This window comes from Dioscorea cayenensis, chromosome 7 (assembly GCF_009730915.1).
Source record: "Dioscorea cayenensis subsp. rotundata cultivar TDr96_F1 chromosome 7, TDr96_F1_v2_PseudoChromosome.rev07_lg8_w22 25.fasta, whole genome shotgun sequence".
NCBI classification, from domain to species: Eukaryota; Viridiplantae; Streptophyta; class Magnoliopsida; order Dioscoreales; family Dioscoreaceae; genus Dioscorea; species Dioscorea cayenensis.
In genome coordinates, this window is record NC_052477.1 from 2,756,606 (window position 1) to 2,778,332 (window position 21,727).

Consider the following 21,727-nt stretch of genomic DNA (forward strand, 5'->3'; position numbering starts at 1 on the left):
AGAAGAAGTGTTCCCTTAACTGCTAAATGTTGAGAAAAAGCTCCTCCACACTGATGTATGGTATTTGGATAATGGTGCAAGCAACCACATAACCGGTCATCATGCGAAGTTTCACAGCTTAGACAAAAGCATCAAAGGAATGGTAAAATTTGGAGATGGCTCAGCTGTGGAAATAGTTGGAAAGGGTTCAATTCTAATTCAGTGCAAGAACGGTGATCATCGGGTCTTTTCGGAAGTCTATTATATACCAAAATTGCTTAGTAATATCATTAGTCTTGGTTAGATGACGGAGAACGGGAATGAAGTAGAAATGGTGGGTGAATATCTGAGAATTTATGATGGGAATGGTGTTTTGTTGATGGGTGTTAGACGCTCGCTGAACCGAATCTACAAGACCCAACTTGAAACTTGTAAACCCACATGTCTCATGGTGAGCATTGATGCCCCTGTATTGCTCTGGCATGCAAGACTTGGCCATGTAAATTTTCATGCGCTGAAGCTGATGGGGGAGAAGCAAATGGCCTATGGACTTCCTTTGATTTCTCATCCGAACAGAGTGTGCGAAGATTGTCTCGTCGCCAAATAAACGATAAGTCTATTCCCTGCATAAGCAAGCTTTAGGGCAGAGGAACCATTGGAGTTGCTTCATTTGGATTTATGCGGACCCATAACACCATGCACTATGGCAGGTAACAAATATGTCTTTTTAATTGTGGATGATTGCACTCGTTGGATATGGGTTTATTGTGTTAAGACTAAAGACCAAGTGTTGTCTGAATTCAAAAAATTCAAAAACCTAGCGGAGAACATGACCTGGCGCCGGATAAAAACTTTGAGGTCGGATCGTGGCGGGGAGTTCAAGTCGACTGAATTCACAGAGACGTGCAATAAATGGGGCATAAAGTGACATTTCTCAGCGCCGTACTCGCCTCAGCATAACGGAACAGTAGAGAGGAGAAATCGCACCGTCATGGATATTGTGAGGTCTCTCCTTAAGAGCATGCATGTGCCCGGGAGTTTCTGGGGAGAAGCAGTGCGCCATGCTGTTTACTTACTAAACCGTCTGCCGACGAAAGCATTGAAAGACTGCACACCATTTGAAGCTTTAAACAAGAAAAAACCACAACTGGGTCACTTACGGGTATTCGGTTGCGTGGGATATGCCAAAGTAACGGAGCCGCACCCTAAGAAGCTTGATGATCGCAGCAGGACCATGGTGTACCTCGGCGTAGAAGAAGGAAGCAAGGCCTATCATCTATACGATCCGAATCATGGCAAACTCCATGTGAGTAGGGATGTGATATTTCAAGAAGACATGAAGTGGGAGTGGAGTAATGGTAACAAAGGAAATATTAGTGATGGTTCAGATTTCACAATAACGACAATGGCAAGGGAGACAGAGGTACCCAGCTGCACTAGAACCACGGAGCTAGGAAACTGTGTTGGATCAATGAAAACTGGGGCTGTTTCTGCACGTAGAGCATCCACAGTCACGGGAGGCATTATGGGGAGTGCTCCTCTGCATGAAGGTGAAACGTCTCACTCGTTGACTGCACCTATTGAGGAACAAACACTCCTTAGCGTTCTAGAGTTCAGTACCCCATCAGATATAGAAGACACACTGCATAGATATCGAACGCTTGAAGACATCTATGCTGAAACCGAATATGATCAAGTGCTTGGTGACCTGCTACTTCTGGAGACTGAGGAGCCTTCGTCATATGGTGAAGCAGCATGTGAAGATGTATGGGAACATGCTATGAAAAGTGAGATTGAAACAATTGAAGAAAATGGTACCTAGACATTAACAGAACTACCTCCGGGGAAAAAACCCATCGGGTTGAAGTGGATCTATAAGGTCAAACGAAATTCCGACGGCAAAATAATCAAACATTAGGCGAGAGTCGTAGCTAAGGGATATGTTCAACGGCATGGAGTAGACTTTGATGAAGTCTTTGCCCGGTGGCTCGACTCGATACTATACGGGTGATACTTGCCATTGCTACAAACCGAGGTTGGGAAGTCCATCACATGGATGTGAAGTCCGCTTTCTTGAACGGTGTTCTATCGGATGAGGTGTATGTTACTCAGCCGGAGGGGTTTGAGGTACCTGGGAAGGAACATATGGTATACAAATTAATAAAGACGTTGTATGGTCTTCGTCAAGCTCCAAGAACTTGGAACTCGAGGTTGGATAATTATCTGAAGAAACTCTGGTTCCAAAGATGCTCTCAGGAATAGGCTTTATATACCAGAAAAGAAGACGAGATTGCAGTTGTAGTTGGAGTTTACGTAGATGATTTGATTATTACAGGGAGAAGTAAGGAGGAAATTAATCAGTTTAAAATGCAGATGATGACTGAGTTTAAGATGAGTGACTTGGGATTGTTAACATACTACTTGGGTATAGAGGTGGAGCAGAAGGAGAAAAATACCACACTAAAACAGTCCGGCTACGCAAACAAAATCTTGAAACAATTCAGAATGATCGATTGCAATGCTACAAAGCTTCCTCTGGAGCACAGAGCGAAGCTACATAAGGATGGTGAAGGTGAACCTGTTGAGGTCACAGAATATAGACGGATCATCGGGTGTCTTAGATATCTCCTACATACTTGGCCAGATCTGTCGTTTGCCGTTGGATTGCTCAATAAATACATGCAAAGACTCACCTCAATGCATCTCAAGGCCGTGAAGCAGATCCTGAGATATTTGAAGGGGACTGTGCACTTTGGGCTTCTATACACGAGGTGGAGTTGATGAAGAGCTCATCGGTTACTCAGACAGCGACCAGTGATCTAGATGACAGAAAGAGCATAGGAAGGATGGTGTTCTACATCAACAAGAGTCTTGTGTCTTGGAGTTCATACAAGCAACGAACTGTTGCTCTGTCATCGTGCGAAGCAGAGTACATGGTGGTAGCTTCAGCTGCTTGTCACGGGGTTTGGTTGGCAAGTGTGATAAATGAAATAACAAGGAGCAAACCCAAACCGACGACACTGCTCGTAGATAACAACTCTGCTATTGCACTTATGAAGAATCCCGTGCACCACGGACGTAGCAAGCATATTGATACACGATTTCACTACATCAGAGAATGCATTGAGAAAGGGGAAATTGTGGTCGTGGCTGTGAGTTCGGGAGAATAGAAAGCTGATATACTAAGGTGTTACCAAACATGAAGTTTGCAGCCCTGCGTCAATCACTGGGAGTAAAGGAATTAGAACCTCGTAACATGGATTAAGGGGGAGTTTGTGGGCGCATAATCCATACGAGATTCATTGAATGGAGGGCAGATGTCCTTTAGTCTTATCATTCCTTAAATTAATGCCAGCAGGACATATTCTCCGGCAAAGCACGTGGTTTGCATTCCTTGTTGCATGGTTCCGAGAAGTGCGTATATTGAGTGAGATTTGGTGTTAATGCTTCAGATCTCTGGACTGACATTTCCGTATGACATTATCTTTATCTTCGTACTGCTCTAGTTTTTGAGTTTTTGAGTTTCTTTAGCTTTATCTTTGGGCTTCTTTTGATGTATGAACTAAGAGAAAATAGTAGAGGAAAACAGGGGTGGAATTTTGAGTGCTTGTTTTGTCCTCCTCCTCCTTGCTGTGTTTCTTGTGTGTGGAACTTGATCTTAACTACAGGTTCAGGTTGTTCCGGAGGACAGATCAGTGATCGCAGCTGAGGAAAAAAAGATCTGGGAAGGTTCAAACCGACAGCCCTTCCACCATCCTTGCAAGGCCATGGTCATCTTCTTCATGCGTACACGCATCCATCTTCTGATCGCCACCTTCAATCATTCTCCCAACAATATCACCTAATTTTATCTCATTCGGTTACTAAAACTAACAGAAATAATCTGTAAAACACTTGATGATTGCAGCTAGTTTTTTTATTTTTTTATTTTTTTTATTGGCATTGTTCTCACAAATAACTGGACTAGCATAACACATTGAGATTCCACTGTTGCACGATGTTTTCTTTCATTATTTTCTGAAATTTCTCCTCGTTGGATGAGTTGGATGTCTGGTTTATCAACAACATGGTTCTTCATTTCTGTCTTAGCAGGATCTCTCTCCTCAAATTCAGGATGCTGTAGACCCTGCCTTAATGCAACAATCCTCACCAATCCTCTTCGCTCAATTATTTATCGCAGCTCGTGTTTGTACAATAGTGCGCTTCATAATGCCTTGACAGCGAATACTCAGTTTTTTTTTTCCAACCCCCTCCAAATGTGCAATTGTGAAATTTATTACTCATCTGGGGGTTCTGATAGCAGCAACTTGTGTGGTGTGTGCCTGTATAAGACATAAGCTGAGAATAATCATTCACAACAAGAACAAAAAACTAGTCTGCATTGACTCAAAAAGTAGTCAGGCAAATGTTTCTTTTATTCATCTCTGCTTAACACCTGCTTGATTGTCAAAAAATGTGAGATTTTGGGGTCTAGTTATGTTGTTTCTCTTCAGATGATATAATGTCATGCACTGATCTCAGGAGAAGCTGTGTGTGGAATATGGTATATTTTTCTTCATTTTCTGGTGCCTTTTTGAAGACTATGAGCTTTGTCTCTAAGACTCTAGTGTTTGCTTTGCCACATGCCAGATGGCGAGATGTGGTTGGTTAAATATATGCATATGTATTAATATATATATCATGGTTGGTAAATATCTAAGCTGGTTACTTCACCATGTGTTTCTACAGTGCTCTCGTTTGTGTATCGTTCTGTCTTGAGATCCACATGTTTTGTGTTCATTTTATTCTCTACTTGCCTTCAAATTTCATGGTGCAATCTGAAGAAGGGTGTTCGAGCATTGATCATGCATGCATGCCAATGTTATCCCGCCAAATATATATTCTTATAAGGGTTTAACAATAAAATAAAATCATGGAAATCCTAAAAAATAATCTAGCATAAATAAGGGTGATTATATAATTGTTTTAGCGGCGAGGCGGATTAAGAACCAGTCTCCTGCACTCTCTTGAAAAAAAGGGCCAATCGGGCGTGGGGTGGGCAGGTTTGTATGCAGATGGATTGTATACTATGGATGCTATATGTTTATATACAGTCGTTGAATAATGAACCAATGATTATTGTTTATATAGATGCTTTGTACATTTTCTGTACATGATTATTGTGGAACACTATATAACACTGTTTGAAATTGTTGATGAATGGATGGTAAACCAACCACTTATGTAGACAATGGATGGTAAACCAACCACTAATGTAGACAGTCCGTAGATTTCAAATTTAGGATGCACCTACATAATTTGTTCTCTTTTTATAATATTAAATTTGTAGATAAATATGTTAAGTAATTAATTTTAAATATGTATGATGTAAATAGGCATAAATTATTTAATCTTTTAATTAAAATTAATGCTCAATTCCATGCAAGAGGAAAACCACCAAATTGAAAAAGTTGATAGTTGTCTTATCTAATTATTGATTGATTGATGGTCAATATATGCAAGCCGTTCCATTCACAAGTCTGGTGTTACCATGCTAATTTTCAACACCCACGCTTGTTTCCTCATATTCGAATCTGTAACTTAGTTTCTTCTTGTTCTTTTTCATTTAATAAATAGCTTCTCTGTTGAGAGGTTCTTTCAACACCCACGCTTTTTTATCTTTGGTGTAATTTTTTAAATAGTCCTCTATTGTTTTAAACTTTCTCTTTGAGTTCTTCTATTTTAAATTATAATATTTTATCAATTTAAATAATTAATATAATTAGAGAGGAAACATTTACATCCAAAACCTTACAGAGATTTTGTTCTGCAAATTGATATGATTTTGGTAATTTATGATGCTTTCTAAAACTGTTTTCATAAGTGATATGATGGTACATTGTATAATTTCATTAGAAAAGAGTTGAGGTTCAAAAATTATCTTTTTGGTAAGAAAACCCAAAATCTAATTCAAGATATGATTCTACCATATTAAACGGCCATGACAATGAAGCATGCGATACCTTGTTGTAGAGGTCAAAATTAATATTAATATATATCAAATTATCATATTAATGAAACATATCAAAATAAAATTATCACAAAACAATCTAAGTACATAAGAGCTTCAAGTTAAAACAAAAAGAAAACCTTTAATAATCTAGATCCATTAATACTAATAAAAAAATAAAGGCTGAAATTATATATATATATATATATATATAATTCAAACGAGCCAACAACTCCAGTTTGGTAAAAAGAGGCGAAGATGGTCATGAAGTTGAAACTATAACAAAAATGATGTTTGAGAAGATTATGAAAAACTGATAAAAATAGAATGGTAAATTGAATTTCAAAAACTTTACTGATGTACAAGGGATCATGTTTTAAAATAAAAATAAATTATTTAAATAGTTACTGAATTATTAGGGAACTTCTATTTGAGTTATGAAATTATTAAAAATTTTAATTGGGTGTCTCAACCTCGAATTTATATTCAATTGAGTCACTCATACTTAGTCTTGTGTCATACGTAGCTAGGTGGGATTACTCCTATCTCATCTTGTATATATAATGCATGACCAAGACCTTGGCAGGACTTGCTTAATCAGATTCAAGTAATTGGGATCTCATTTCCATGCAAATCTTTCTATCAAGGAACTCTCAAAACTTCTATATCTTCCTTTGGAGGAACAGTGGGATTGGGATGATCGTATTCATTGATTATATGATATGAATATAAAGAAAAATATATATATTTATTTTAGTCTGATTTAATAATAGTAAGAAAAATTAAGAACATGAGTTATCCTGTACTTTAGTGTTTACTTCTGTAAGTTATTCTTGTCATGTGCTTTTGATTTTAATAAAATAGTGATTTATCTATTTTTCTATATCAAAAAATGAAATGACATATTTAAGGTGGTATAAATTGTGTGACATGCTATACCATGTTAATTTTTTATGAAAGATGTGAGCATGATTGACTCAATTAAAGGTGAATATAAAGTTGAAATATTTAATTGAAATTTTTATAATTCAATGATTTAAATAAAAAAATTTAAATAGTTAAATAATTATTTAAATAATTTACTCAATGAAGTATTAGTGAAAGAAGAAAATTTATAAGGACATGTAGACAGCCATTGAAAGTTCGTGATGCCCTTTTGGTCATTTTTCCTATAAAATATCACGAAATAAATTATTTTTATAGCTTTATCTTCTGCTGTATGTTTTAAAACCAATTGCATCAATCACACTCTATCTTGTACACTACTACGCTCATGCGAATATATATATATATATATATATATATATATATATATATATATATTAATATATATCTGTATATATTTTTATTTTTATCGTTGATTTTTCAGGTCACTTTAAAGGGTTTTAAGTTGTCAAAGTGCCACGTTGGAAAGATAGGAAAAAAAATGGGAAAACAACTCCTCCATCCCACCATCTTCACTGCTATAGATATATTTAGGTCCAGCATCCAACTGAGGGCTTTGTTTCCCTTAAAATTGGGCAAATGCAATCTTAATTAATTAGTATGTGTTACGTCACTTATAGCGTAAAAAATCTATTGAATGATTTCCTTCCTACTTGATAATTCAATCCAATCTTAGTATATATGTATATGTCACTTAATTATACAGGAGGTTTGAAGAAGAGATTGCTCATGTACAAAGTCTTTTGAAGCGCAATCAAGCTAATGATGTTGGAATATATCCCCCATGAGCTAAGCTCAGCTCATGCATTTACCAATTTTGGTAAATAGTATCTGGGTCTTTCACTCTTTCACCATGGACTTGATATTCAAAGATATATGATTGCTGGAGTTATTTCTTAAAAATAAAAATAAAAATAAAAAATAAAAATCTGAACCGTTGAAGGTTATGGTTTATTCATATTTATTATAAAAAAATTGGCAAACCGACTTTTCCCTTGTGACAAAGATTAAACCCTTACAAGAGAAGAAGCCCTACCACCTTACCCACTAGAAAACAAGTTCGAGTAATGGCTAGGCTATTAATTTTTTTATTATTCATTCAAGAAAATTTAAAATTATATCAACCTGTATGTTATATGTGTTATGCTTCTTAAGTAATTAGTTATAAAAATCAAATGAAATTTATTATTTATAATAGAGTAATTTTTCATAATAATCAAAGAAAAAAAAATATGACTTAGCCAAAGATTTTAATTTTTCTCAAAAGAAAAAAGGTTATATATTAAATTACAACAATATTAAGTCAATATAAAAAAAAAAAACAAAAGCTCTAATCCATGCAAACAAGTGAACACTCAAAATAATGGAAAGAAGCAAAATATTCAGACTAATTTTATTGAAAATTCAAACTTCTTCTTGACTCAGTCAAATTTAGATTTCAGAGTTAAGCACCAAGATAATGGTATATTATTTAAGTTATTAAGACTGGATTATTTGAACATGCGCTTATGAAAACACAAAAACATTATTTGTTCACAACAAAAAGTTCTTTAAATTTTAAGATGTAAAAAATGTTTTTAGAATAATTCATTCAAAAACACACTTATTTAGAAAAATATTTGAAGAATTTTTTTTTTAAAATTATTTACTTCAAAAGTCAATTCAAACAACTCTTACACTTTAATCATACAAGCATAAGTGACAGAGAAGAGATACAAAGTAATGGTACAAACCCTTAGAAGAGTCAATACTTTACTTTTCTTCCATTTCAAAGGTAAAGGTTTCTAATAATTGGTTTAATCATATATATATATATATATATATATATATATATATATATATATATATATATATATATATATATTTAAAACCACTAGTATAATATGTAAAGATAATGCGAGGATAAAATTACTTCTAGATATTCAAGCAACAAGACACCAATACAAAATATAGATAATATCAGGATAACACTATTTCAATATTAAGTATAGTTCAAAGTCTAGAATATATATTTCCATGCTAATGTGATTTATTGACACTTTTAAAATAAATAAATAAATGAATAATTATTATTTTCTAAGAAAATGAAGAAATTTTAAAAATAGACGTGATAAATCAGCATTGTAAATATATATGTCCATGCCAAAGTGATTTGTTGATGCTTCTAAAGCAAATTAATAAGAATAGTAATTTCTATTACAATTTTTAACTCCAATGTTTGAAAAATATAAAAAAAAACTAGTGCAAATCTAAAATACTCTGAGCTAATAATAATAACAGCACCAGCAACAACAACGATAATAATAATGATAATTATTATTATTTAAATTCAAAACTTAAAAAAAAAAAAAAACAAAAAACATTGTGATAAAACATTACTACAAAATAAAATAATGTTGTGGTACCAACTTCTATAAAATTTATCAATCTAAAATTTGGAACACATTCCATGAAAATGATTTGTCTGCACTTATAAAACAACATGTATAGTTTTCTAAACTCTAAATTTTTTTTTTATAAAAAAATCAGCATGAAAAACTAGCTATCGTAGACAATTATTTTTGAAATCAAGTAGCCTTAAAGTATGCAATACCTCTTATTCAAAAAGTGATGTATCCATATCTTGGAAATACAATAATTATTGTTGTTGTCACTGTTGTACTTATTATAAATATTATCATTTTAGTTTTTAAAACCGTAAAATTTAAAAATATTAAAATAAATTGCTTTTTTTATGAGTAAGTTACTTAGGGATATAAATTATTTATAGAGAGTTTTATCTGTGGGTAATTTACCTGGGGATGAGAAATTCAGTGAGTAATGTTTTACCCTCGAGCATATTAATTAGGAATTCCATATGGAAGAAGTTATTTATCCATAATTTTAAAATAAATAAATACTAATAATTATATCATTATAATTTTTAAACCCTAGAACTTAGAAAAATCAATGTAAAAAACCATTGCTAGCTACAAGTATAGCTAACGTCAGTATAACACTGTTTTTGAAATCAAATAGTCTTAAATATATAATTTGTCCTTGTTAGAAAGTTATTTATTTACATGTCTAAAATAAATAGATAACATTTATAAATAGATAACATTTATTATTATTATTATTATTATTATTATTATTATAAAAAAAACAACAGTAAAATGCACGGATACAAAGTATAGGTGTATAGCTAATGCTAGAATAACAATGTATATGAAATGAAATTAATAGTCTTGAGTATACAATACCTCCACGTCGAAAGTGATTTATTCATATTTTTAAAATAAGTAATAATGACAATTATTATTAATGTAATTTTTTTTCAACTCTAAAACGCTGACAAAATCAACCTTTGAGAACACTACTACCTACATGGCCATCATGTCTACAAAGTGCAACTTGGTATTACACCACTTGGTCTTATATATATATATATATATATATATATAAGCCCGGCAAAATCCTTGGACACTCGGCTCAATTCTAGCTAATAAGTAATAGCATTCATGGGTTGCATCACCAGCACAACCATCAACCCGGCCGACTACTCCCCGGCCGTCCGGCGAAGCATGGGCAGAGCCATCTCTACAGTCACCACCGACGCCGCCACTCTCCACTCACTCTCATTCACTGCCCTCCAAGCCGCCACCTCTGCCCTCGTTGATGTCGAGCGTGATGCCTTTGACAATATCGTCCAACTCAAAGACGAGATCTCCGCCAATCCCGACCTCCTCTTCATTGTTGAACACTACCTCGAGAGCAGCATCCATGCTCTCCGCTTCTTCACTGTTCTCAAGTACTCCCTCTCCAAAGCCCGTGAAAACGAGCTCCTTGTCCGTGACGCCCTGCTTCTATTCGAAGAGGGCCAAGACCTCTCTGCCACCCTTGAGAAGCTCCAGGAGTTCAAGGATGAAGGTGATCCCTTCACCGAGAATTTCTTCAACGAGTTCAAGCTCGTGTGCGAGCACCAGCAGTCCATCCTCCATGAGCTTCTTCTCCGCAAGCAAGTTCTAGATGAGAAGCTTCGCAAAGTCACGGCATGGAGGAAGGTCTGGCACATTATTTACTCTGCTGTCTTCGCTGCTGTTTTGATTTGCTCTGCTGTGCTCGCTGCCATGTCTATGCCGTCCGCTGTGATGACTGTGGCCTCAGCTGCGTCCAGCGCCATGGAGCAGCTGAAGCAGTGGGTTGATTCAGTGTGGGAAAGGTTTCAGAAATCTTATGAAGAGGAGAGAAGAGTGATTCAGTCGCTAGGGAAGGGGACGTTAATTGCCATTCATGAACTTAATAGCATGAAGTCTCTTGTGGAGGACTTGGAGGAGAAGATTAGGTATTTGATTCACAATGCTGATGTGGACCCCACTTGGAGATTGTAGACCCCACGTTTTTATTATTATTTAAATTATTATTATTATTATTATTATTATTTTCTTACGTGGAGTGTCTTGTATGTTATTTTAAATGTATTATTTTGAAAACCCTAGCCACGTTCTATGAGAAACGTCGTCCACCACCGCTCCCCACGACCGATCTGTAGCCTTAAGACATTAGTTAGTGGATCACTTTTCTCCATCGTATCACCATCTCGTTGGCGTCAAGGAGAAAAGGAATTTATGAGAAAGGATATGCAGGTGTGTGCGAATCTTTTTATTGTTAGATTGTAGGAATTAGGATTTTGTTTTCAAGGATAGAAATTAAGATTTGAAACCCTAATAGCTTGAGGAGGGATTTTTTTTTAAAACCTTCTTGTCATTGTATGCCATAGGATCTCCTGTGAAGATTTAATTTTGGGTGTTTGATTCGGATTCAGAATTCTAGCGGATACCAAGTAAGTAACCACGTATTTTTTTTATCTAGAAAATTCTTTTAAATTTGTAAGTTTTGTTGAGTTTATCTCGTTGGATTATTTTGCTTTCTTTGGTTTGTCTAAATTAAAAAAATGTTTAAATAAATCACCAACAAGATCAAATATGCTATAAATAACATGAGAATTTGAATGAAAGGATAAGAAAAGAATGGATCATCCACAACCCAAAAATTTAGTTAAATTAAACTCATATTTAAACAATACCCAATCATATTAGCAAGAAACTTCTCATAATTAAATTTAAAAGAGAATCTAACGAATGTCATGATTTAAAGTTCTTAGGTAGTCAACAATTGGTCAAACGGTCATTAAAATGAATTTCAAAGAAACCTCTCATCTTACAGTAAACAATTGGCTAATAAAAAGATGATTGATTAACAAGATCAGAAATCAAATAAAACCACATCTAACATGATAAGAAATTGATAAACAAAGGATAAGTAATGAATCAAATAACAACTCATTATATGAATAATTGATGTAATAAAATAAAATTTAACCATTTAAATAATTTAGACAAACCAAAGAAAGCAAAATAATCCAACGAGATAAACTCAACAAAACTTACAAATTTAAAAGAATTTTCTAGATAAAAAAATACGTGGTTACTTACTTGGTATCCGCTAGAATTCTGAATCCGAATCAAACACCCAAAATTAAATCTTCACAGGAGATCCTATGGCATACAATGACAAGAAGGTTTTAAAAAAAAATCCCTCCTCAAGCTATTAGGGTTTCAAATCTTAATTTCTATCCTTGAAAACAAAATCCTAATTCCTACAATCTAACAATAAAAAAATTCGCACACACCTGCATATCCTTTCTCATAAATTCCTTTTCTCCTTGACGCCAACGAGATGGTGATACGATGGAGAAAAGTGATCCACTAACTAATGTCTTAAGGCTACAGATCGGTCGTGGGGAGCGGTGGTGGCGACGTTTCTCATAGAACGTGGCTAGGGTTTTCAAAATAATACATTTAAAATAACATACAAGACACTCCACGTAAGAAAATAATAATAATAATAATTTAAATAATAATAAAAACGTGGGGTCTACAATCTCCCCCCCCAAAAAAAAAAGTTTAGTCCTCTAAACTCACCTGATCAGTCAAAGAGATGAGGGTATCTCTCTTTCATTTCGGGACTCTAACTCCCCAAGTCGCCTCTCGCTCCGAGTGATTGCCCCACCGAACTTTCACATAACTGAATAGTTCGTCTCCTCAAGGCTTGCTCCCTTAAAAATCCACAATTTTTACAGTCGCTCTTCATATGACATATCACTACCAAGCTCAAAGTCTGAAAACTGGAATACATGATCAGGATTCGAAATACACTTCCTCAACATAGAGATATGGAACACATTATGTACCCTCGAAAGAGCAGGTGGAAGGGCAAGCCGATATGCCACAACACCTACAAGCTTTCCCCTAACACCAAAACGGATAACTCCTCTGGTAGGGGAAACCCTCAAGAACACATGATCTCCAACTTGAAATTCCAAGCTCCTTCTTTTGCTATCTGCATAACTCTTCTGTCTGCTTTGAGCTTCTCGTAATCGATCTCTGATCACACGGACCTTTTCTTCAGTCATCTGAACAATCTCTGGTCCCAACAACTTCCTTTCTCCTACATCATCCCAACAAATGGGTGATCTGCATCTCCTGCCATATAAAGCTTCATATGGAGCCATCTGAATACTTGCCTGATAACTATTGTTATAAGCAAACTCAATCAGAGGCAAGTGTCGATCCCATGAACCCCCAAAATCAAGAGTACATGCCCGCAACATATCCTCCAGAATCTGAATTGTCCTCTCTGACTGCCCATCCGTCTGAGGGTGAAAGGCGGTACTGAAAGTGAGCTTCGTCCCCAAGGCTTTGTGTAAACTCTTCCAGAAATACGCCACAAATCGAGAATCTCTATCAGAAACAATAGTGACTGGAACACCATGAAGCCTGACAATCTGATCGATATACAACTCGGCGAGCTTCTGTAAAGACATACCAGTCTTGATAGCTAGAAAATGAGCAGATTTGGTCAGCCTATCCACCACAACCAAAACACTGTCAAAACCTTTAGTGGTTCTAGGAAAACCAGACACAAAATCCATTGCAATATTCTCCCACTTCCACTCTGGAATAGGAAGGGGTTGAAGAAGACCTGCTGGTCTCTGATGCTCCACCTTCACCTGTTGACAAGTTAAACACTGTGCCACAAACTGAGCAATCTCTCGATTCATGTTATTCCACCAGAAAGTACTCTTTAAATCCTTATACATTTTTTTGTCTTGCCGAGGGATGTCTTGAGTAGGCGGTGTGGTGAGCCTCCTCCATAATCTCTTTCTTTAACTTTCGGGTTATTTGGAACACAAACCCGATCGCCAAATCTCATCGAACCATCTTCATGAATTTCGAATTGAGTTTGAGTGCTCGCTTCCACTTCTTCTTGAATTTTTTTGAAAATAGCTATCTTCTTCTTGAGTGATTTGATCCTCTCCAGCGAGTAGGCCGTACCACTAAACTTGCCAAGGAACCACTCGATACCTTTCAACACCACTTGTAGCTCCATTCGTCTCATATCCTCCAAGATAGGCTTTTGAGAAGTGATCAATGTAGCTATGCTACTAAAAGACTTCCTGCTTAGTGCATCAGCTACCACATTTGCCTTGCCAGGATGATAACTAATAGTCAAATCATAATCCTTCAATAACTCAAGCCATCTCCTCTGCCTCATATTTAACTCCTTTTGAGTAAAAATATACTTAAGGCTCTTATGATCTGTAAATACTTCACAAGCCTCTCCATATAAGTAGTGCCTCCAAATCTTCAAAGCAAAAATCACCGCAGCAAGTTCCAAGTCATGTGTAGGATAGTTTTGCTCAAAGGGTTTCAGCTGTCTAGGCGCATGAGCCACCACATGTCCATTTTGCATCAAAACACATCCTAGACCCGGTCTTGCAAGCATCAACATGAAATTATGAATCCCCCACGGGTGAGTAGGTAGTGTGAGGATAGGTGTTGACACCAAGCGGGACTTCAACTCCCGAAAAAGTCATGTCACTGCTGATCGACCAATGAAAAGTTTCTCCTTTCCTGGTGAGCTTGGTCAAAGGTGCAGCCAAAACTGAGAATCCTTCCACAAATCGCCTGTAGTAATCGGCTAACCCCAGAAAGCTGCGAACCTTGGTCGCACTAGTTGGCCTTTTCCACTCAACAATGGCTTCTATCTTCTTGGGGTCAACAGAAATCCCTTCCTTGGTTATGACATGACCCAGGAAAGCCACTTTGTTTAACCAAAACTCGCACTTGGAGAATTTGGCAAACAATTTCTTCTCTTTTAAGATTCCCAAAACAATTCTTAAATGCTCCTCATGCTCTTCCGAGCTCTTGAATACACGGAATGTCGTCAATAAAGACCACCACAAACCTATCCAAGAAAGGCTTGAAGGTTCTATTCATCAAGTCCATAAAAGCGGACGGTGCATTACATCGACCCGAAAGGCATCACTAGGAACTCATAATGCCCATAACGGGTTCGAAAAGCTGTCTTCGACACATCTTCTGACTTGATCTTCAATTGATGATATCCTGATCGTAGGTCAATCTTAGAAAATACTTGAGAACCCTGCAACTGATCAAAAAGATCGTCTATCCGAGGCAATGGATATCGGTTCTTCACTGTCACCTTGTTCAACTCTCGATAATCGATGCATAACCTCATACTACCATCCTTCTTCTTCACAAACAACACTGGAGCTCCCCACGGGGAAACACTTGGCCGAATAAAGCCCTTCTCCATAAGCTCCTCAAGCTGCTTTTTCAACTCCTTCAATTCAGCAGGTGCCATCCGATATGGTGCCTTAGAGATATGGCTAGATCCTGGAACCAAATCAATAGCAAACTCCACTTCCCTATCTGGAGGCAAGCCAGGAAGATCTTCAGGAAAGACATCAGAAAACTCTCTAACTATGGGAATATCATTCAAGACCGGGCCTTCTGATTTAGCTTCCACTACCGTTGCTATAAATCCCGAGCACCCACCTAAGAGTAATTTCCTAGCTCGAATGGCAGAAATTACACGAGGTGGCGATGCAGAATCACACCCAACGAATGTGAACTTCGCCTCACCAGGGATCTTAAAGACAACTCTTTTTGCATAACAATCGACTACAGCATGAGAAGAGGACAACCAATCCATTCCCAGAATAACATCGTAGTCTTTCATACTCAAAACATGCAAATCAACTAGCAACTCCCGACCATCAATAGTAAGAGGACAATTAGCACAAATTCTATCAACAATCACATCGACCCCAACAGGTGTAGCCACACATAAATCATAATCCATAACAGTAACAGGCAATGCATGCTTCCGAACAAATGTAGAAGAAATAAAGGAATGCGTAGCACCAGGATCAAATAATACGCATGCATAAGCAGAATAAACTGGCAAAGTACCTGACACCACTGCATTTGAAGCTTGTACATCTTCCTCCGTTATGGCATAAACACGGCCTTGTGTCTTTGGCCTTCCTAACTTTTGCTGAGACTGTTGTTCACTGATCACCTCCTTTCCTGCACGCTGACCAGAAGAAGCTTGAGGCTTGGGTGCTGGTATATGCCTGGAATTCTGCCCACTGACTGCTTTCTGTGCTCCAGAAGATTGATGTGGACACTTGGCAATCTGATGCTCAAGACTGCCACATCTATAACAAGCTCCGGATGCCTTTCTGCAATCTACGGTCGCATGAGTACCCCCACAAGTAGTACACCTCCGTTGACTAGGATTGGGATGAATAGGTGAAGCTCCTCGAGATCGCTGACTCGGTGGCCCATTCACTGTCTGAGACTCACTCGGTGATCTATGGCCCTGTCTGGCTCTCCTCTGATCAACTCCGGAGTGTTGGCTACCCTGACTGTTAAAATTTCTGCCTCTCTTCTTGCTAGAACTCTTATTATGATCCTTGGTGTCTCTCCAAAGCGAGTGTCCGAGGGACTTAGCACGCCCCACAACCTCTGCATAGCTAGATAGATGAAGGGCGGCTAATCCTCTACTGGATGTGGATGCAATCCCTCCTCAAATCGTCGGGCTCTGCTCTCATCATCATCCACCAATTTTGAAGCATACCTGGCAAGTCTATCAAATTCCATCTCATATTCATCCACTGTCATGCTCCCTTGGTTTAGATGAATAAACTTTCTTTCTAGCTGCACCAGTTCATCCCTTGTGAAATACTTACTGTAAAAGGCATTTCGCAACTGCTCCCAAGACTCAAAATCCACTCCATGGTGGGCTCTGATTTCTCCTTCATATCAGTTGTAGGCAAGTCCCTTAAGCATATACTGGGCCAAACACCGAGCTTTTTCTTCTTGATGCATTTCATCACAGCAAAAGCCTTCTCCATCTCCTTTACCCACACCTCAGCTTCATCAGGGTTTGTTGTGCCTTCAAATGGTGGTGGTCCAGATCTCTTGAATTCCATAATGGTCTTTTCGCTCTGATACCATTTGTGGACCCCACTTGTTATTTAAATTTTTAAAATTTTTAAATTTAATTTAAAGTCTGAAACCAACCTTATCTTTCAGGGATCGTGAGCCCCCACGTTCCTGGCAACCGCTAGTGGTTACGGGATAAATTAAAATTCCTAAAATTAGATAATTCGTAGCCTTCCTCTTTCGCTTGTTGTTCAATTTTGGGGGCGTGTAGCAAGGACAAGGAAATCTTTCGTGTCGAGTGCTCATCTAGGAGTATTTGTGGTAGGTTCGCTTTCTCTTCTTCGATGGGTTATCTTTTATTAGTCCTTGTTGTGATTCCTTAATGCTTAGGGTTTCCTTTTTGTTTTTAAATTGTTCTAGGGTTTTCGGGAGTGGTCGGGAGTATCCGGTTTTTGTCCTTGAAAAAAAGTTAACGTGGTAATTTGTGGAAGCCTAATTTCGGAGTGCTTTTAGTTTTGGTGTTAGACAGGTAAGTAAATCACGTATAAACCCGTATATATATAATTTCTGATTACCGTGAATCATCGATACAATTATTTAATAACTTTGGATTTTATTGTTAAAACCATTCATGATATTATATTTAAATGTTTTGAGATTTAAAATACTGTATCTATCCTTATTTCAAAACTTAGATTTCTAATTATTTAATTGCTATTTATTTGATTCTATACTTAATTAATTACGGATCTAAGATTTATTTGATGACCCATTACTCGATGATGTATTAATTCAATATTTTTTTGATTTTTGATTGTCTGTGAACACTTTGATCTGTCAAAGGTTACGAATTTTTGCATGTATTTATTCGTTTATTTAATCGATTAATATCTGAAAATTTAATTAAGGATCTCATGTTCTGTCAACAACCATTTAATTAGTTATTATATAATCTACTCATTTTTGTTTTTATTATGAAAAGTACGAAATATTTATTACTTGAGAATTTTTGGAATGGTTTTCAAAATTATTATTCAAATTCTTTAACCATAAACTCGGTGATGAATTTTTTTATACTTAATCAATTACCGATTTATTATTGAGTGGTTATCTATGTTAGGTAAATTGTATTCATTAATTGCTTTTATGGATTAGATTATGAAGATAGTGTACTTCAATTATCTATTTGTTTAAGTTATTATTATTTGATAATAATTGGAATTATTTTTCATTAGAAAAAGGGGATCACCGAATTTCTGTATTTTTGTATTGACAATGATTTTAGACCCGACTTATTTTTGACATAGTAACTCGTAGTCCCCAAATTAACTTTTGCAATAACCACATTCGGGGTTAAACACTGACCGTGTCGACACATACTCTGACTCTGATAAGAAACTAGTTTCGCACTGTTCCGTCGGTGGAGAATAACGGGCTCTGAAAATCTGGCTCGGGTCAATCGAGGGTAAATAAATGAACTCGACAATCCAACTCGGGTCACCGAGGTTTAAATATATGAATTCTGTGGTTTTGTTTCTGGCATTAGTTATTTGGGGGACATATATACTCGTTTACTTGGAGAAATTATAGTTGTTTGAAACACTCTGAAATCGAAGTTTTATTTCTGTTACTTATTGTATAAATTTTTTACACTTAAGCATGTTTTGTGAAATTATTGAGTTTTGTGATCCCTATATTTTTTTAGTGGTTTGCTTCATCGGGATGCTCAAGCTCATAAATAGTGGTTTTTATCCTTTTTTCGGATCGGGAGTAAGGGTGTGGTGGATAGCTTAAGCGGGGACCCGTTGAGCGAGCACCCAGCTTGGTTATCATGTAAATAGTCTTTTTGTTTGTGAACTTAGAACTGTTATTTGTTTAAGCTTTGAACCTTGCACTTTTAGTTTCCGTGGATCATAGTTGTGAACCTGGTTATCGTATCCCTTAAATTCTTGTTCTTGTGATGTTAGTACCTTGTTATATCTTATCTTTGTAAAACAGATCCTGAGGCCTTGTATGTCCATTGGGTCTCGACCTTATGGGTATACGGCCGTTTGTCAATGCCTCGGGCTCGGGGCGTGACAGCTGAGTTCGCCATTGATGGGAAAGAGGAAGAATCAGTGAAGGAAGCCATGAGTAAGATCAAGGTCAAGGCCGGAGACTTTGCCAAGAGTGTGGAGGATCTGGAGAAGGAGGTGAACAGGCATGGTGATGAAATGAAGAGGGCCATTGCTACTATTTTGCAAACCATCACTTACGTTGAATAAAAAGATACACAAAAGTCTACTTAAAAAATAATAATAATAATAATAATAAAGGGTTTGATACTAAAGTTTGGTTAATGTAAAAAGACGACTTGTTTTTTCCCCTTTTATTTGATATGTAATAGAAATAAAGATAATTATAGAATGTAATTGGATATTTAGTGGCTCGGACATGCAAGCCACTCTGCTGTTGTTGTATTTATTAACAGTGAAATGCAATGAATGTGATGAGCGTGTTATTATATATAGAAATTGAAGGATTTCTTTTCTTTTCTTACTTTCCTTGTTTTAAAAATAATCTCCACTGTTTGGATGTTTATGTGACAAATTATTGAACTACTTTGTTAACACGCACGTTGTGAGACAGTTTGTATATCGATGGGTTAGATCAAATTAATCTCTCTCTCTCTCTAGCTATATATATATATATAACTTGTATTGATATGAAAAGGATGCCAAGAGATTTTTTTTTCCTGCTATCATTTTAATTACTTCTTTTATCTTTGGCTTTTCAAACGATTTTGTTCCTGAAGCAATGAATTTTGAGTTCAAATAGTGTATTACTGATGTGTGCTATATATGGTGTGCATTGGGTATTTGTGTGATTGAAGTTATGCAAATTAATAATGGATTTGCTTGCGTAATATATGATAGAATTCGCATAATGATAGCAACGATTTCTTGGCTTGTTAGTATTGGTTTTTTTTTTTTTTTACATAAAATCCAGTTTTAGAGGAACCAAGGTCAAACCTCCATAAGTGAGAGTATAGATATTTGTTAAATTTGCGGGTGCGTTCTATATTTGTTCATATCTCTCACTTTCTTTGGATGTGCGGTGCTTATTGCTTATTTATATAAAAAGTTTTGTATAATGACAGATATCGGGCTACACTTGATTGCAAAAATAAAGATGGCTAGTTTATAATTATCTTATTTTTTTACATATCAAACATGTTAGCTTTCATTTCCATTTTTGTAAAATGTCTTTTTGATTTTGGCATATGCAATTTCAATATTTGATTTTTATAACTTGAAGTTGCTTATTTATAAATATATGGTATAACAAAAACATTTATGCAAAGTTATAATTTATATAAATTAAGAATCAAATTTAAATAATAAAAAAGAATAAGACAGGTTTTACTTTCACAAGATGTCTATTTTTCAAATTTAATGAGTTTTATTGGGAAGTTTTTTTTTATTCAAGTTAAGAATCAGATACTACTATAATCTACAATTAATTTAAATTTTACAATATTAAAGTTAACATATTTATATTGTATACTATTAGTAATTAATAATAGTATTGATTTTGTAAAATAAACTCTATTAAGAGTTAGGTTTCTTTTGGCAGTTCAATCTAATGAAATATCTTATTTAACTCTTTTAATTTATCCATTTTTGTAATTACTTTCAGTTATTTTATCTAGTAACTTTGAATGAGGGGAAAAAGTTTTCCATATTAACTTACCTTTAAAATTTTTAAATGAAATTAAGAAATGCTTTTAAAAATTACATATTAATTTACACATAAAACATTCGCAAAGAAAGAGACGCAAGCTCTATTAACCTTGCTAATTATAGTAGATTACCTATATATATATATATATATATATGTTAGATTCAAACCAATTATGGGACTGTTTTATGATAATTGAACCAACTTACAAATCGCTATCTGGTCAAGGGATTGTGGTAATATAATGTGATAATGCTATCTTCAAATTTAAGTTATTATTGAGAAAGACTTCTAAATCTCTAGTAAAATTTCAACTTTTCAAAACATTCTTCTATTTTTTAAAATACCATATACAAGTCTTTATTTCTTAAAAAAAATCTTTGTAGACTAAAATGGCTATATATATCTCAAATAATATAATTTTCAAAATTAATGATATGTTTTAAACGATTCAAAACTCATTGTAAAACTCGTGTGAGATTTTCAAATGCCCGAAGTTTACCTAGGCCATGCAAGCCCTACATGTGGGACCTCGATCAGGTAGCTTACCGATTATAATCCCTGCCGAGGGCATAATTGGCTCGCACCAGCTCATGACCAGTGAATTCACAAGCTTGCACAAGTGCTAACGAGCTTGTGCAGGGTAGTGTTTGAGTGAACTTACGATGGACAAGCTCATTGGCACACGCCCTCAAGCGCTTGCGCAGTAACAAGCTCACACCAGTGCTAATGCACATCTTGGTCCCATATGTTTGGAATTTTAATTATCCAAACAAGAATAAAAATAGTATGGTTT

The 21,727-nt window shown here is 35.8% G+C and overlaps 1 protein-coding gene across 1 annotated transcript; it reads left to right on the top strand.

The window, feature by feature from the left end:
- Nucleotides 1-10,413: 10,413 nt before the first annotated feature.
- On the top strand, nt 10,414-11,283 carry LOC120264989 (UPF0496 protein 1-like). The gene has a single exon (XM_039272925.1). It carries the CDS (start codon nt 10,414-10,416, stop codon nt 11,281-11,283), a length of 870 nt encoding a protein of 289 aa, XP_039128859.1.
- The last annotated feature ends 10,444 nt before the right edge of the window (nt 11,284-21,727 follow it).